The 18,531-nt window shown below is 38.1% G+C and overlaps 2 protein-coding genes and 1 long non-coding RNA gene across 7 annotated transcripts; all 3 read right to left on the bottom strand.

Moving 5' to 3' along the window:
- Window positions 1–78: 78 nt before the first annotated feature.
- LOC131301094 (uncharacterized) lies at window positions 79–10,059 on the bottom strand. 4 transcript variants are annotated; one of them, XM_058327235.1, is made up of 6 exons: window positions 9,919–10,059; window positions 9,054–9,154; window positions 6,219–6,296; window positions 5,985–6,056; window positions 2,350–2,447; window positions 79–1,132 (listed from the first exon to the last, which is right to left on the bottom strand). In XM_058327235.1, the coding sequence occupies exons 1-6, from the start codon at window positions 9,946–9,948 to the stop codon at window positions 597–599; spliced, it is 915 nt and encodes a 304-aa protein (XP_058183218.1). In that variant the 5' UTR covers window positions 9,949–10,059; the 3' UTR covers window positions 79–596. The 4 variants fall into 4 exon arrangements, with proteins under 4 accessions (XP_058183218.1, XP_058183219.1, XP_058183220.1 ...); XM_058327236.1 differs by lacking the exon at window positions 9,919–10,059 and adding an exon at window positions 9,247–9,425; XM_058327237.1 differs by lacking the exons at window positions 9,054–9,154; window positions 9,919–10,059 and adding an exon at window positions 6,409–6,541.
- Window positions 3,350–5,423, bottom strand: LOC131301095 (uncharacterized). Its single transcript, XR_009191165.1, has 2 exons — window positions 5,287–5,423; window positions 3,350–4,854 (listed from the first exon to the last, which is right to left on the bottom strand). It is a non-coding gene; the product is annotated as an uncharacterized LOC131301095 (long non-coding RNA).
- LOC131301093 (uncharacterized) lies at window positions 9,922–14,048 on the bottom strand. Of its 2 annotated transcripts, XM_058327234.1 has the most exons (4): window positions 14,032–14,048; window positions 12,843–12,972; window positions 11,723–12,455; window positions 9,922–11,563 (listed from the first exon to the last, which is right to left on the bottom strand). In XM_058327234.1, exons 3-4 carry the CDS (start codon window positions 12,377–12,379, stop codon window positions 10,358–10,360), a joined length of 1,863 nt encoding a protein of 620 aa, XP_058183217.1. In that variant the 5' UTR covers window positions 12,380–12,455; window positions 12,843–12,972; window positions 14,032–14,048; the 3' UTR covers window positions 9,922–10,357. The 2 variants fall into 2 exon arrangements, with proteins under 2 accessions (XP_058183217.1, XP_058183215.1); XM_058327232.1 differs by having other exon boundaries at window positions 9,922–12,455.
- Window positions 14,049–18,531: the final 4,483 nt, after the last annotated feature.

The raw sequence follows: 18,531 nt of genomic DNA, 5'->3' as shown, positions 1-18,531 counted from the left end.
ACATGTTCAACTCCCACTGGAAAACTAACAGGACCAGTCAATTTGCACCAGAAAAGAAAAAGCAAACACTACAAAATCTACACACAAAATAAATTACCATTATAAGTAACACACCAGTAGTTCAACAAAACATGACAGGTCAAGAAGCTGATAGACCACCCTAAAAGTCACAATAAACACAACAAACCGGCTCTTTACTGAAACCCGGCTTGAGAAATACATCACAATTTTTATATTACCACCAATAAAGGATACTTCTTTCTTGACCGAGAATGATGGATTGAATCCTGAAAAGCTCTAATGCCTTAGGATATAGGACCAAGTTTATCTCCTGCTTTACAAACCCTAGCTACTCCAGTCTACAAGTTGCTATCCCGCAGAAATGTATTTTGTTTATGCAGCCACCAAGTGACCTACTGTTATACTACCAGGTGTACAACCTCATTAACCCTCTGATCACCAATATGAGAGAATGAGTTCAAAGGCTTGAAAATTTATGGAGGTCCACTGATGATCCATCATACGAAAAGCCTTGAGAGCTCATCTAGATATACAGGGAGACCGCTTTGCAACATTGACCATACTACCACCAAACCTTACTCCATTCGCTTCATTTCACTGCATTTAGAAACAGATCCGTCTCCCGCAGATCGAAGTCCCAACGCGTGCGCAAACATTCTCTTTGCTGCTCCCATATGCTCCTCTTTCAAGTTCTCTTTGTAACCACTCACCTCACTTCTTTGTGGTCGAGATGTTCCAGGCCTAGTACATGCTTTAAAGTTGCTGAGTTTTGGCGTACACTTTCGATTGGACATGACGTTGGCCTCTTCAGGAGTTTGAATGCTCAAATTTGTACCCCCTTGTTCCTTCTCTTGAATATTCATCCCAAGAGTTACCTCTCCATATTCCTTAGTATCCCTAAGGCTGAGTGCTTGATTAGATGGGTTGATTCTTCCCCCAAGCGCATGTGTGATCATACGGTGGGCAACTACAGGATTGCTTCGTGGCTTCTGCTTTGTAGGTTCACTAGTTTCACCATCATATTTTGTAAAGATTCGCTCGCGGGCAGCCATATAAGCTGTTTCCCTTTCCTCGAGTGAAAACTGATCAGTAGTAGTTTCTACCTTCAATACTGAAACATATAAAATAGGTAAGATTTTCAAGAAATATATGCACATGTAAATGCAATACGCATAGGTTTATGTATATATATACTAGTTACACATATAACACTTGTGCATGCATATAACCAATCTCCTATTGTTGGTAATAAATTTTTGCCACATCTCTCTCTCAAATGATGATGAAATCACATTAGCAGTCACAGCTCAGGCATTTGGAAACCCAAACCTAAAGATCATTGCAGTTATCTCAAATAGCTTTAGAAGATTTTTTTTTTTTTTTTTGGGTTTTCAGTGACTTCCTTAGACTTAACATGAAGCAACCATAAAGTGAGGCAGTTTTGAACTGATGAACAGCTATAAAGATTACACATAGCATTGAACTTTGCATTCACCAAGTGATGTGGGACTTGTGACCACCCATCCAGACGTCTACTTGGACTCTTTACTGGAGCCCAGGCTTTGATACCACTTTAATGACCCGCTCCTGCCTTGTACAATATTGTCCACTTTGGCCGCCAAAACCCATGGACTTCCCAGTAGGCGACCCATCCTCGCACTGTTGCAGGATGAGCACACTTAACTGTGAAGTTCCAAAGGGCTTCGGCACCCTCACAGCTTTAAAAGCCTTGTACAAGGTTGGGTCATGATCTACTATATATAAAACTCAACTTTACATTCACCAGGCGATGTGGGACTTGGGACCACCCATCCAAACGTCTACCGGGACTCCCTACCGGAGCCCTGCCCCAGCCTAGCTATGGGGTGTCACATATTCTATTTATCTAAATTACCTTTTGTTTTTGGTAGTGCTGTCACTGTCAGCATTCCGAGGGGACTAACATAGAAGGGTTTCATATGCAGCTTCGTATGGCTAAATGGCATGCTTAAATTTGTTGCAAGACTAGCAAGTTTAACATTCAGTGCCTTCAGCTACTAGTTCATTCCAAGACTTCCATTGCCACGAGTCCTTCACTCTCTCAGCCTAGTCAAGACAGGGTTAATTACATGATAGCAATTGAACTCCTCAATTCATTCCACTGTCAGATATGGTCCAGAGTCCCTTTCTCAAACACGAAACGACATTCTGTATGGTACGGAGTTTGTGGTCAACATGGTTGGTTAATCATGCAAATACCCTTCTTTTTAGATACAAAATAAAAATCGAATGTATTTTCTAATACTTTAAACGATCTAATGGTCTTGCACAATACAGAAAAAAAAAAACCTGTTGAAGCTTGGTTTCTCCTTAATAGTTGGTGTGATGTTGTCGGAGGCCGAACTTCATCATACTGCCACAATAAATCACTGACGAGGATGGGTGGTCTGTAAATAGTAATAAAAGAGAAGATTAGAGGGGTAAAGACGACAAGATGAGAAACAAAACCTGTTACCAAAAGTTCAAACTTCACAAACCACACTATATCCTTCTCTTCTCCATTTATATAAACAGGACAATCCTCTATTTTGGGGGTATTAACTGGAAAAAAGAAGTTGCATTTTTCACAATAAAACAAAGTTTCCCATTGGTTCGCAGCTGTCCAACCGCTGCAGGTGAAATTCTTTCAAATAAACTATAACTAGCAAATGAGATCCAAGAATTAGAAGCCCTGCCAGATAGTGAAGTGCTCACAACAAAGAGAGACTCTGCAAAGTCAAAAACAGTTCAGAGAGATGAATAATTGAATGTACATGCTGAAAATTAAAGGGCAGAGCTATTAAGTCTCACTCCTTATACAAGCCTAGGGCAATCACGAAAAACATTTGTGTGAGGTTGCCACAGGCACAACCCTATACATTGAAGCTTGACAGCATGAACCTCTACCCAAAAGAAGGAAGAACTCAAATGCATAAATGTAATTATTCAAAGGAAGAGCATTCCATAGCAGATGATAGCAAAACATTTTATTTTTCAACCAGTCAATCGCTGAAACATCACAAACAGTATATTTGCCAAAGGCTAGTCAAAAGAGCAAAGCCTGGTAAAACGACTAGCTAGTCAATTATGCAACTCAGATCTAAGGTCATAGTATTAGATGAGGTATAAGGCATCATATTTGCTCCTACATGTGTTTCAGGCCAGTGTTGCACTCTTTTATGCCCTAGAAAATAATACACACCTTTGTCCCGCCTTAACAATGCTATTGTTCAAAGCATCTTAAACAATATCCTAGTAACTGCACACAAAGAGTGCATCTCTGGCTTCAGAAGAATATTAGTGTATATGCTTTATTTTTTCCATTCAGCGAGTTTAGCCAACCTCAATTACAATCCTCTGCATTAGCATGCAATTTTCATTAATTTCCTGGAAATTAAGACATGTTTACTGAACCTCACAAAATTCAAGAGATCAAAATGATTGAACACTTTCTGACTTGGCATACCTTGATTGGCTAGATGGTTTTGAAAATTCCTACAAACGAAAATCAAGCCAACCAGTTTGACTTTTGGATGATTGATTTATCATTAATATGCAAACATAATTCGAAAAGAGTGCCACCCGTATACATGAGAAATATGCGCAGAACTCTACAGTTGAGCAAATGCAGCACATCAAAGCTGCACAAAAAGCACCCCAAAAAAAAGCCAACTGTTGAGAACCAATTATAAAAAATGGCCAAAGCTCTACTTCCAAAACAAAAAGAGGGCCACCGCGCCTTCAAAAATCAGTTCCTCTGTGTCCAAATAAAACACATCAAACCTCAAGGCCACAGCACCAAGCCTTTTCCTCCCTCTCGTCAATTCTAGCCCCTCCCCCAGACAATTGAAGCTCCAAAACATGACAGGAAAACCCACGTTGTCGCAAAAGAAAGAACAAAATCTTTCAAGGCTCCCCAGTCAGCAAACAATGAATAATGAGGTGATCCACCGACTCACCATCGCTTTTGCAAAACATCACAAACTGACATGGACTTGTTCATCAGATAAGGTTGTCAACAGTAAAAATGTGCTGCACTCTACCCAAAGAACGCAACCTTTGTCGGTGCCTTTGTCTCCAAATAGCCCTATAAGTTAAAGCACTACTCCTACCACCCACCAAAGCTCTATAATTGGACTTCACCCAAAGTTTGCCAGCTTTGACCCCACCTCAGCGTCCCCAAAATAGGCAGCTCATAATGTAACCCCAACAGGCACAACAGCTCTTCTACCTTCAGTCACTCGACTCTAAATGCGAAGCACTATCCCAAAAAAACAAAAAAGTGTTTCCCTTCCTCCTCAAGTGGTGACTGACCACATCATGTCTATTGACTGGTATTCCTTGAAAGAGCTGGAAAATCACCTACAACCTAGCATCTAGGCCCCGAACCCAACTCCCACAGCGCTGTCTGCGCCAAACCTCGAATTTAACTGAAACTAACGTTTTCTCCTAACTTCCTTCCTATGACCAACCCCATAAGGCACCTGCTCACCTTCAAAGACATCCAAATAAAGTCCCAAATTTCACCTGTACGACTGTCCTCGAAATTTCCCTCTTTTAGGCATATAAGAGTAGAGCCAACTCCCCAAAATCTCAATCCCTGATACTCATAGGAGCACAAGCCAAGTATCCCATAAGATGATAAATCAACTATTCACCAACTTCCCCCCCCCCCCCCCAAAGAAAAAAAATCACAAGAAAACGCCCACACATCCACCCGCTCACCATCCACCCAAGCAAATCCCGTTTCAAACTTGTCTGCCATTGCTGATAAAAAAAAATTACTTGTCCGCTATAGAGGCAGGAATAGTGAACCTTTATGAAGTACCGACACCTCTAGACGTCAAAGAATCGCAGTGTCAGGACACGGAGACACGGCGGGACACCTCGGAGATACGTACAGGACACGCCACGTGGCGTGTCCTATATTTTAATATTAAATTTTGAGGGGGACACCGATGGGGACACGGCAGGGGCCAAACTGCAATTTTTTTTTAAAATTTTGAGGGCCAAACTGTAATTTTTGAAAAAAATTGGCGGTCAAACTGTAATTTTTTTTAAAAAATTTGGGGCCAAATTATAATTTTTTAAAATTTCTGGGTGTTAAACTATAATTATTTATTTATTTATATAAATAAATAAATATACACGTGGCCTGTCCCCCGCCGTGTCCATGTCCCCATTTTTTTAGAATTCTCGTGTCCCGGTATCGGTTTCGCTGTCCGTGTCCGTGCATCATAGGTGAACCTAAAAAAAAATAGATAGGCAAGCTAGACAGCTTGCTTTTAATTAAAGTAAATTCGATATCCCTCAAGAATTAGAGTCTCTTCCACCCACCAGCCACTTTCAAAATCTTTCTACACTTAAATCTCATCCACGCTTACCTTTGAAACAGGATCCCAAAGATGGGGAATGGCTCCCCATTACAACCAGAATAGAGGCAAGGGCATGAACACCGGGGACTCACCAACCGAAGGCAAATCTGACTTGCCAACATTCACCTTCAACAAGAAACCACTCAAAACAAAGAACATACAATGATGATAAACTGGTAGTGTCAAAGTAGAAAGTACCATCAACAACTAGCAAATGTGTAGCTGGAAAGGAGACAACGCCCGCCCATCCCACTGGATAACCCTTTAAATAGTATCACTTCATACGCCTTGACCTTCCTCAATAACATCGAAGTACTAGAAGATTAATTTCCTTATCAACTTACTTTGCAACCTCAAATTCAAGCATATGCGATAAAAATACATGGAAGGAAGCTACGTTACTTTGCCTAAACTAAAATATAAACCTGTAGATATGTGTATTCCAGTGGGTCTGTAAGTATGCTTCATGATAACATTGGCAAACATAATGCACACATATACAGGCTTCATGCAATGGAAAAGTAACGTGAACAATTGCTGCAGGCAGCTCAGGCTCCAGTTTTCACGTACATTGATGTCTCCGGACAGCACTCCAAAATTAAATGTCGATCATCTCCTTCTCCAACAGATCGATGGCAAAACCTAGCACAGTTGAACAACCCATTGAAAACTTCAATGTTAAAAAGGCCATTAGGCAGAGTAACAATGGCATCTTATGATCGACAAAATATATTCTCCAAAATAAAGATAGAACTCCAAAACTTAAATGATAATTTGAAGAGCAAAAAAGATTAAAAGAAGTACCCAAAAATATCAGCGAGACGATGCAAGAGAAGGCGGTTGTAAGCATTCATTGGTTCTAACTCCAGCACCCCATCCGATCTGCAATACAACATCAACATTTAACACACTCCTCACAACACAGAATCATGTATAAGCCATGTTAGATTCACGAAACATCAATGAAAGAAGGAGCTCATGGAAAGAATCCAACTTCAAACTTATGATCTCCTACGATGGCACAAACTCGTCCAGCTTCTTTCCCTTCCCATGTCCACTTCCAATGTCAGTACCTATGTATTTGCGACACGGACAAGGACAAACACCGACACACAAAATTTTCGAACAAAAGAGGACATGGCACACCTGGGGGACACGTAAATTCAATAAGACTTAATAAAAAAGAATCTGTAAAAAAGATAAATGTTTAATTTTTTTCATAACATACTTAGCATTTTATTATTCCACACTTCATGCATCACCATTATAGCACACGCACAAATATTCCACATTTTATACATATTCTCGCTGAAATAAGAGTTTGAAAGAGAGAAAATAGGAGAGGAGAGGACAGAGAGACCTACCATTTATGTTTTAATAACTATACTAATAATTTTTCTCCGCCCTTAAAACTTGTGATTCTTATAATTTCGACCCACTTAAAATGTTTTTATAATTGCATGTTGTCAAAGTGTCCAGAAAATGTCTTGAGCATGTTCTTTCTTCTTTTCTTTTTTTTGATAAGTAAATAATTATATAAAAGAAGGCATTAAGGGAATGTCGCCCGTATACAAATAGGCCACAAGACAAAAAGGCCCTATACACTTCCCAAAGAAAAAAAAGCTCAAACCAATCTAAAAATTGCTGAAGAGAAGGATCACATTCTCTCTTGTCCCAACTAAACAAACTATTCACCAAAAAACTTTTGATTCTAAATAAAGGCTTTTCAACCCCTTCAAAGCATCTCGAATTTCTTTCCCGCCAAATGATCCACATTAAACAAAGAGGGATCAAAAACCAAACTTGCTTCCCCCTCTTTCCAACTTTTGTACCTCTCCTAGCGATTAAGAGTTCCATCACACTCCTCGACATGACCCATCGCCTAGCAAACCAAGAAAGTACCATAGTCCAAAGCTCCCAAGCCACCGGGCAATGAATGAGGAGATGATCAACCGACTCCGCATCTCTTTTGCACATACAACACCAATTGACAATGATTCTCCACCTTCGGATCAAATTATCAATGATAAGAATCTTGCCCTGAGCCGTACACCAAATAAAAAAACTCACCTTTAAGCATGTTCTTGGGGTGTCCAAATGTGTTGGGAGAGTGTCAAACAATAAATAAAGCAAAAACTTTCCGGACACTTTGAAATTGAGTGTCGGACGTGTCTAAAGCGCGTCTTGGAGCGTCCGAGCATGAAGAGTGTCAAGTGTCAACCAAAAAATAATGCAAAAAAAGTGCAACCCTATTTATTCATAGCTCGGTCAAGGGGCATAATACGAGTTAAATCGCAAGCTAACATACGTCTTTATTATCCCAACCAAGTTATGAAGTTAATATACATCCCACATCACCTCACATTAGAGGTGGTCTAGTGGAACACGATGCCCTTGACAAAACTCAATAGAGAAAACAGATTCCTGTAGCCGACCCCAGTTAAGTGGCAAGGCTCGGTTTGGTTTGGTCGCATTGACTCACATTGCTCTCAATATGGATGTGTTTTATGTTTCCTAGCTGGTGCACCTGTCAGCCTTCGTTGTACAACATCAAACCATCTAAATAAAAGTTTCCTCATTTCATCTTCGATAATCCATATATCTACTGTTTAAAGAATCAATTCAGCCCAAATTTTCCTGATTTAGCTGCAGATCCAATCAGAATCCTTATCTCAGCTAGGTTCCCATTGCTATATGATACTACCGCCTCTGATATCTCGCAGATATTCCCTCTTGATCTCAAGGGTATATGACAGTCAAACTAGCTCTGAAACTTGTCCTCCATTCAGTCCATCATATATAGTGAGTAACTCAAACACCAATATGTCCCTCGAATCAATGGTCAAGCCTCGATATCAATATTAGACACTCTTTGGTGTTTGTGGCCTTCAATAACAATCCATACATTAACGTGATGACTTTCAGTATAATTTAGCATCCTCTTGATTCTGGAGCTTATCATTTAGATTTTTATTCAACGTTCACTTCTAATTTTGTTTAATCAACTTAAGGCCCCATCTGGAAAACACGTTTGGGCATTTAGATTTTATTCAACGTTCACTTCTGCTTTTGTTTAATCAACTTAAGTCCCCATCTGGAAAACACGTTTGGGCTTACATGACAATACAAACTGTTTGGCAATCGTGCAATCCCTTTTGTAATGGTAACCAAAAGTGCAAAATCATGTTTACCAAACGTCACCATGGCATTCATCCCTTTTAGTTGTAATACCTGTTGTGCCTAACACTTGTTTAAAAAAAACAGTCGCAAAAAAACCACCACAGGATACCAATGTTAAACAGAGACATGGAATGCGCACTAGCCAGAATTTTGCTTGTGCACAAAAACCTAAAACACTCCATGCTTTTGGCCAAGAGGTTGTAGACAGACAAGTAATGAATACACACACAAACAATTCAAAGATTCAAACACAACAACGATCTTGATCCACTTGAGCTAAACTTGGGCAATTTGGAAGTTGTTGTAGTTACAGTGCTCAAACATTGATTTACTAGCTTCTCTATGTTGCACAGTTGCACAACTCTTCTAGAAAATGTATGTGTTCCTGTTATTTAACCCAATAGCCTGTTTTTGAGCAAAACTAAATTTAAATCACCAATACAGTCAAAAGAAAGACACCTTGGATCCTCTTGAAGGAAATTTATTAAGGCTTCTTCCATAGAAAGAACAAGGTGCTTGCAGGGAAGATTGTCCTTCACAAGAAAAGCCAACTCCTCAACCTGCATTTTCCTAACTTGAATTAATAGAGAATCAAGTGGCTCGAAGAAAACATCCATACACAAGAAATGTAAACAGGGCACTATTAAATTACATCTCTTGCACATTCACATGACTTCAGCGGTGGTTTCAAGAAGGTGTATCAACTATCAACTACCCACCAACACCACTAGTAAGTCCCCTTGATAGAAGAATACTAAATGTTTTGTGGAAATTATGGGTCCATAACCTAATCATATAGCCTGTCATCCATCAAATCAAGCATTCGAAGTCCTGCATAGGAAAGAAGACACTTATCTTGTGTGCACCCGTGTGTGTCCATAACATACATTTAGATAGAGATTCAAGGAGGGAGGGAGTTCAAGCACACATAGTATCCAACAAGCAACTCGAACAGTAATATTTTGAGAAGTACAAACTTGCTTCCATCGCTAATAAGTAGAGGTAGATGATTTATCCCCAATTGGTGTTAAGGCCAAGCCCCTTGAGATTGGATTTTCAGTGGGTTTTGAGGTGAGAGTATCTTAAAATAGATGGGTTTCGAGAATTATGTGATGGTCCTTTTCTTGCTTTTTCGAGGATTTGCATTCCTTTTCTTTCTTTTTAGCTAAAAAAAAGGTGGATAATCTAAAAAACTATCATATTTCTACGGCACAGTATTCAATATAATGCTGCTTCATCTTCATTTCTCCATGTCAAATAAGAGAAAAACCTTGAAAATAAAAGAAACATTAACACCAGCAATCTAAAAATCCAATGCACTCACATGAAAGAAGAAAGGCATCACTGTATGCATAGCCAAAACAATGAGGAAGAACGATGATCAGCTCAATGTCAAATAGAAAACAAAATAGATACTTTAACTTAACAATAGAAGGTTCCTTCTAACAGGTAGCTTATATGGACCCAAAACGGGGAAAGAAAACAAATAGCAGAGAAAAGCATAAATTCAAATGAGAATATGTCAATTTTCTGAAGAAACTATGCTTCAGCCAAACAGCAGTCTCTGTAACCAGCCCTTCAATCACCTCCAAGCCCATCCTAAGAGATGAAATCATGCCCAACAGAAGAACGCATGGCTGAACCACCACCATTAGACTAACAAAACACGCTTCCATCAAAATACCTTATGCATCCACAGAATCCAACAGTAGTCCTTCCAGTAATTCCAAATCAGGCATTTAATTTTTAATTACTATAGCCAGTCAATCAACAACAGGTTTGCTATCCCAGGCCTCTCTTGCTTCAATTAAATCTGGGCAATATCGCTTTGAGAGAACATCAACTTGTTCAGCGAATGACTTGATCCCATGTTCACCGATGTGACTGACCATTTGGTTCCACCGCCTGCGACATATATCTCCAGATCTATGTTCAAGAAGATTGTCCCAATCCACATCTTCGATGCAGCTTTCATCCAAGCTAAAAAGTGCATCAAGCATACGAAAGTCATCAGTGTCGGCCCAAATCCCTTCAGCCACCATAGGTGATGTTAACTGATTGTACCATTTCAAACAGCAGACTGCATCTGTTCGAGTTGACAACTTGCCACTAATTGCAGTCCAGCTGATATTATCCCTCAACATGCCGTATTTTGTCTTCTTTTCCTCAAAAGCCCTCAACTGCAAATCCATGTTCACTAAGTCAAATAGACCCTGGTACTCGTCCTGGGACCAATGCCCTTTCTTCAAGTTGGGAAATTTTATTCTGCGCCAAGTATCTTTCAAGTGAACCCTGTGTTTGTTTAGTACATCAGCCAACTCCTTCCATTTTGGCCCATGTTTTTCATGATATTCCTTTATTTTTTCAAAATCTTCATCAGTCCATGTACGTGTTTCATCTCTTTCAAACAAAATATGAGCTCGGTAATATATAGCCTTATAAGGCCTACTACGAAAAGCAGTTCCAATTTCCCTCCAACAGTTTCTTATTTGGGGGAAAGAACCGCAGTGCAAAACCATGTGCAATCCCTCAACTTCATCCAAGTTATGAGCCCGTATATAGTTAAAAACAGCCTCTTTAATTCTCAGATCTTCTTCAGGAGTAAACCGCTTACCCTGCACTAATCCCTCTTCCTGGTTCTGTTCTTTCCCCTTACTCAGACCATCAGATGAAGGGAAAACTTCTACATCACCAGAAAATCTAACTTTTTTAGATGTCACCTTAGGTTTAGGATCTTCAGGACAAGTTTCGACAGATTGGGGCTTCTTCCTATTCCCTTTGTTGCCATTTTTTGTCACCATTTCCATTGTCTTTTTTCTAATTGAATGAGCTTTATCTTTGTTGCCTCCTAAATCTTTATCCTCAATCATAGTGCTTTCCACGCCCAGTTCTTCAGCCATCATTTCTCGCACCCCACCACCCAAATCATCTTTACCCTCTTTCTTCCCCTTCTTCCTCTTCTTTTCCACCTTCTCACTAACATCCACATTATAGTTCTCCCCCACTTTCCCAACCTTTTCCGCTGCCACATTTTTCTTCTTCCCCTCAGCCATCATTTCTCGCACTCCACCACCCAAATCTTCTTTATCCTCTTTCTTCCTCTTCCTCTTCTTCCTCTTCTTTTCCACCTTCTCACTAACATCTACATCATAGTTCTCCCCCACTTTCCCAACCTGTTCCACAGCTTTACTTTTCTTCTTCCCCTTGAAATCACCAACCTCCTTGTCCCTTCTCCCTTCACTATTCTTGTTCTTTTCAATCTGTTCTGTCCCATCCTTGATTTGAGCAATACTGTCATTCTGAGAGCTTCTCTGCTCCTTCACTTCCTCATTTTTGTTCCTCTCATTATCCTTCAGGCTTTCCACTTGAAAAGAAAGAGATTCATTTCGATCTTTCTTGCTACCTACCTTCTGCCTCTTCTTTTCTTTTCTAGCTCGGACTTCGTTATCATTTCTTAAGTCCTTTCCAACCATGTAAATCTCTTTATCTGACTTACAATTATCCTCAAGAAGTTCTAATTTCCTCTTTTTCTCCTTCTTCTTCTCAATTTGTCTATTACCATGGTCAGCTTTTTCATAGAGCTTTTTGTCCATATGCTCATTACGAGAACCATCAAGTTCAACAACTGTCGAAATCTCAATTTTCTTCTTATACTTCTTCTGTCTCTTATCCTCTTTGCTCTGTTCAAAACCATCTTCAATGACGGTATGCACTGTACCAGGACAGTAACTCACCTCTTTTAAAGCATTGATCTCACTCTTGTTTTCCTTAGACTCTTTCCCCATCTTCCCTCCAATGGCTGCCACTTCCACACTTGTCCCCACGTGTATACTACCTCTATCAAGCTTCTTCACTATTGTTCTGCAAATAAGAAGAAATTACACTGGTAAGTGAGAAGCCCCATCGCCTCCATAGAAAAATAAAATACTCAACAGAGAGTAAAATTTCTGTTCTCCTACTTCGGTCTATGTAATTTCCAACACCAGATCTCTAGAAGAAGCGAGAATATTACCCACACCATTCACCACCAAAACAAAAAACCATCACATAATCAATTCTCACAACCCATGTATTTTAAGCTTATAGAGTGTTAGACAATATGATGGTCAGATGGTGAAAGAAAATCTCAAGGCGCTAAATAAAAACTTCCCAGTTCCTAGACACTATTTGCTAAACCGTCAAATTTCACATTGTGTTTTCTGAAAGACCTCAAAGAGAAGACAATGAATCATCAAGATGTCTGCATACCATAGTTCTAAACACCATTGGGTCATCTCCCCGGCCTCTGAGATGGATGATACATCCTGGTTACACTGAAATGAACTGAAAATCATAACTGAAGCAGCCAGCTCCATGACAAAGAACCAAATTCTTGTACCTATTTAGGCACCAAACGAAACCAGGTCACAAAATTCTCAATGAAATGCTGTCCTCCTTGATGAAGCCTCTACGCCAAAGTGGATTCAACTACACAACATTGCTTCAGTTTATGAAGCCATCAATAAACCATACTGCTACTGTATCCAATTTTTCCTCCACTCATCAGCTCCAGAGAGAAAACTCCTTACTCCAACCTTATATAGCCTCAGCAATGCCAAAAGAACCTTGACGGAGAATCTCCTTCAGTAGAATACTTTTGCGATGCTTTCGACTATTTAAAGTGGGAATTCAAATCATGTCAACCACACAATGTAATAAACACACCACCGTCCCAGCAAGCAACAACTCAGTTTTGCAACCTAAGATGACTGTTTTGGCTTTCCTTTTTCCTCCTTGACCTTTCATTTTCCCCCCGTGGTTCGTCTACTCCTTCATAGTAAAAGAACACCCTTTTCCCAGCTTAAAATGCACATGGGCTACGAGGCTCGGAAAAAGCATAAAAAAATTCAACAAACAGAACACTTGTACAGAGAAATATGAACAAAGAATGGTAGATTTCAGGAAGAATGGTGTTTTTTTGGAACATGGTGTACGATATTGTCAACAACAAACCATTTCTGGAAAACAAAAGTTAAACATGACAAGAAACACCACGCAATTCAAACACATCACAAAGGTGAGATACACTATCCAGTAGCCACAGAATGTCCCTAACCCTTGAAATAATCCTATTGTTGTGTCCGCAAGAACCAAACATGTTCATGCACAAACCAGAGGTAACCAAAATTACCTGTAAAATTAATTTCTGCAGGAAAATCCGACAACAATAGGATTGTAAGAATTAAAAAAAAGAAACGACTGTAACCAACTGTAAGAAAAAAAAACCAAATTCAAGGATTGTTAATTACTTCAAACCGAAGGGATTCAAACGCTAATTCACGGTACTAAGACACGGAAAAAGACAAAATTTCAAGTAAATAGCATAATCATATGAGATTGCAACAAACAGTCAAAAAAGGGGAGGGGGGGAGAAATCCACAACGGATTAGCTGCTTACCATTGCGAATTGGGTCAAACTCATTCTGAAAGTGTGTGGCTTGATTAACAGAGGTTTCAACTCTCCCGTCCACGATGTTCAGATATGGCAACCAAACCTAGATCGGCCGAATGTAGCTCTTGATGAGAGAGAGAGGGAGAGAGAGAGAATTCTTTTTTACGTTGTGGCTGTGAAGACCTGGAAAAGACCTAGTTTGCGTGTAGTCGTGTGGTTTGTAAATTACAGTTATTTCCCCTGACGTTTTTGACTGATTACATTTGGACTTTGTGGTTTTGAAAAGTATAGACAGGTCCTTGTAATTGGTTTGTGATTACCATCTCTGGTGACCGGTAGCAAGACCGTTAATAAGGTAAATGTCTTTTATGAAAGAAATTATTGCTTTCATAAAAGACATGTTGCCTTGCACCGTGTCTTTTATGAAAGGATAATGAAGGTAAATCGTCTATGCCTGGCTATTAACGAACGTTTGTTAAGAGTGGGTTTCAATTAAAAATTGAGAGCAACTTTTTAATTTGTCTTTATTAAAAAAATCATAGTTTTTAGTTTTGCATCAAATTTTTGTAACTTATTAATTCGTCTCGACTAGAGGAACAGAAAAAATATAATTTTTTTTTATTGAAACTCATAATTTTTATGAAAATGACCACAAAAAAAAGGTCAAAAAGACAATTTTTTGACTTTTTCAACAAAATTATAAGTTTCGATCAATTTTTTTTAGTTTTTTGGTTCTTCTTGTCGAAATGAATGAATAAGTCAAAAAATTTGACGCAAAATTAACAAATATAAAAAATAAATAAATAGAGACAAAAAAAAATCACTCTTAGCTTTTTAATCCAAACTCACCCTAAATTATTTTAAGTTTTATCTATCTCGATAGTTGGTACAACAATGTAGTAGAGATGAGTGATTGTTGCAGCGATTCGATGACCTTTTCTTTTTCTAGGTCTTTTACCATTAACTTGGAAGAATATGATTTACCGACAAGTTTTTCCCATTGACTAACAAATACTTTTATTTTTTGAATTATTAGCTTGTTTTTCAAATGGATAGGAATGCACAATATTGGGTGAAGTCATAATTAAACATAACCATATCTTAGTAGTTTTTGAATAGGTTGATCCAATGTATATTTAACAATATTTTTTTAAACTAGCTGTTCATTATTTTCAATTTGAATTGAGAAAATCATATCTTAGTAGTTATTGAATAGTTATTGAATAGGTTGATCCAATGTATATTTGACAATATTTTTTTAAACTAGCTGTTCAATATTTTCAATTTGAATTGACAAAATTATTTATCGCCTTTCATTTGTAACAATTTTTTAAACAATCGCTTACCCAATCTTCAAATTATGCATCTGTCTCAGAAGTCACGAGCACAACACGCAGTACATATTATATCATTAGAAATTGGTCACGCCTAAAGGCACGGCACAATGCTTTCTAAACATAGTCTAAATGAAGTATCAAATTCAACTTTTTTGAAGTTTTATTTAGATACAACAGTTGTTTTTAATGTCATCTCACATGAGGTGAGTCCCGGATATGCTTTCTAAGCAATTATTGCGGCCAAGAGTAATTTTGTGAGGCCAAAAAAATTTCATCGCGGCCACGAGTAATTCTTCGCAGCGAGTAATTCTGTGCGGTCAAAAGTAATTCTTGGCAGCTACAAGTAATTTTTAGCGGCTCGCAGCTAGAAGTAATTCTTTGTGAACTTCTAATCTCAGCCATTGGCTTTAATGGTTAAGATGGAGAGTTTGTTTTTTTTGTCCCCGAAATGCTCCCATATATTCTTCAAATTAGCACATAATCTGGAAAGTTTTAGTATTCTTTTCTCTTCTTCTTTTTTTTAAATCACAAAGATATTAATATATAATTGTTAGGAGTAAATAAACTCATACGACAATTGTGTAAGTATGTGTAAAAGATGTGAATACTTTACTGAAAGGAGAATAATGAGCTAGCTTAAACCATTGTATCAAAATAATCATCAATTGCAACAATTTATCTTTTGTTAAGTATGGATAGATCATACACCCTTGTGTTATGTATTATAGAAAATTAAGTTGAATAATAAAATTAACTCCAATCTAAAAACACAAGCACATGCATATTTTCATTGGCTTTCAACTTTCAACCCGATGAAGGCGAAGATGAAACTATGACTTGGAATCAAAATGCAATAAAATCAATACGCTTGCTGCCGCCAACATATTGAATGAATCAAATAACCAAATATATAATTAATTAGTTTCTCCCCCTCAATCACTTAACAACTAAACAATTACCAATCTGAACACATTTCAAAAAAAGACAGGGTCCACATTGTGAGAGAGAGAGAGAGAGAGAGAGAGAGAGAGAGAGAGAGAGAGAGAGAGAGAGAGAGAGAGAGAGCGCGCGCGCTAAACATGCATGTGTATGAGAGAGAGAGAGCAGTTTTGGATTCAAAATTGGAATTCACTTTAGAATTAAAATGTGAGGGAGAGAAAGACAGACCTAGATCATGGTAATCGTTTTTTACTAATAACTGTTAGGAAAGTAAGAAAAATCGAAAATAAAAAATCAGAATAAGATTAGGAAACATCAACTTTAGTTTTTTTTTTTCCATCCTTCTTCCAAATATTCATTCATTCCAAATATATTTCTAGTCTTACTATCTATAAATCTCAGCCATAGAAAAATATGTACAAATCTGAGGGTCCAAAGTATGGAGAATTTAAAAACCCCTGCTCCATATTATATGACTAGTAATTGTCTGTGCCTAAAGGCACGGTGCAATACTTTTTAAACATAATCTAAATGAAGTATCAAATCCCACTTTTTCTAAAGTTTTTTTTGTGTGTGAATATAATGGTTCTTTTTAACGTCATCTCACATGATGTGAGTTTAGTATATGCATATGGTCCCACTTCATGCGAGAGAAACATTACAAATAATTGTAAATTAGAAAAAAAATCCCTTCTCCCAACAAAATCAACTTCTCCAAAAAATTTATTTTAAGAATAAGTTTCAAACATGGTCCATCTAACTAAGTTCATAAAATAGTCTAACACAACAAATGTTACCAACTCTGTTTAATTCCCGTTAGTTGCATTTAGGGATAACATCAAAGATATTAAGAATGTATAATCATACAGGATTACAACTCGAATTCAATTTTTTGAACGTTCACTCACTCAAATGACACCCCTATCGCACTTGTTTATTTAATTGGCAAAAAAAATAGAAAAGCAAAATAGTTCAAATATTACACATAACCAAGTAAGGAGTAGAGTTTAAAACTCTATCTACCCCAAAAGACTCTAACAAAAAACCTATAATCTTCAATCCTAGATAGATCATGAAACTCCAAATCATTCAAACCGACGGCTCAAGTTGTATTGAACAACAATTTTTGTTCTCTTACCTATTAGTTAAAAAGAAAAAGAATCTGATGTGAAGAATTACTATCGGCCGTAAAGAATTACTCCCGGCCGCAAGGAATTACTCATGGCCACAAAAATTTACTTCTGGCGCGAAGAATTACTTTTGCTACAAAGGATTACTCTTGACCGTAAAGAATTACTATTGGCTGCAAATAATTACTCCTGGCCGCGAAGAATGACTTCTGCCGCAAATAATTACTCCTGGCTATAAAAAATTACTCCTGGCCGCGAAAAATAACTCTTGGCCGCATCGAATTACTTTTGGCCGCCTCGAATTGCTCTTGGTTACATCGAATTGCACTTAGCCACATCAAATTACTTTTGGCGGCATCAAATTACACTTGGCCTCTAAAAAATACTCTTGGCCGCATCAATTCGACGTGGTCAAGAGTAATTTGTAGCGGCCAAATTTAATATGATGCGGCTAATTGCAATTCGATGCAGCCAAGTGCAATTCAATGCGGCCAAAAGTAATTCAATTCGATCAAGTGCGATTCGATGCGGCCAAGTGCGATTCGATGCGGCCAAAAGTAATTATCGGCCAAGAGTAATTATTTGCAGCCACGAGTAATTCATTGCGACCAATAGTAATTCTTCGCGAACAAGAGTAATTCATTGAGGAAGAGAGAGACTACCATAGATCGCGATAATCAGTTTTGACTGATAACTGTTAGGAAAGTAAGAAAAATTCAAATATAAGAAATCAAAATAAGATTAGGAAACATCAATTTTAGTTTTTCTTTCATCCTTCTTTCATATATTCATTCTTTCCAAATATATTTCTAGTCCTATTATCCATAAATCTCAGCCGTAGAAAAAATATGTACAAATTCGATGGTTCAAAATATGGTAAATTCAAAAACCCCCATTCCATATTATATAGGTAAATACTCCACTAGGCTGAATAATTATTCAGTGCTTTTGGAGCACCTCGTAGTGATATCTCAAACTCTTATCTACCACACATTTGCATGGGTTTCAAATATTTGCGTTGAGGACCACACAAGTATGTAGTGAATAAACATTTTAGCACGTAATGCGGTGGAAAAAAAAAGTTTCGGGGCACGGTGCCC

This window comes from Rhododendron vialii, chromosome 9a (assembly GCF_030253575.1).
Source record: "Rhododendron vialii isolate Sample 1 chromosome 9a, ASM3025357v1".
NCBI classification, from domain to species: Eukaryota; Viridiplantae; Streptophyta; class Magnoliopsida; order Ericales; family Ericaceae; genus Rhododendron; species Rhododendron vialii.
This window is presented reverse-complemented; position numbering and strand designations above follow the sequence as displayed.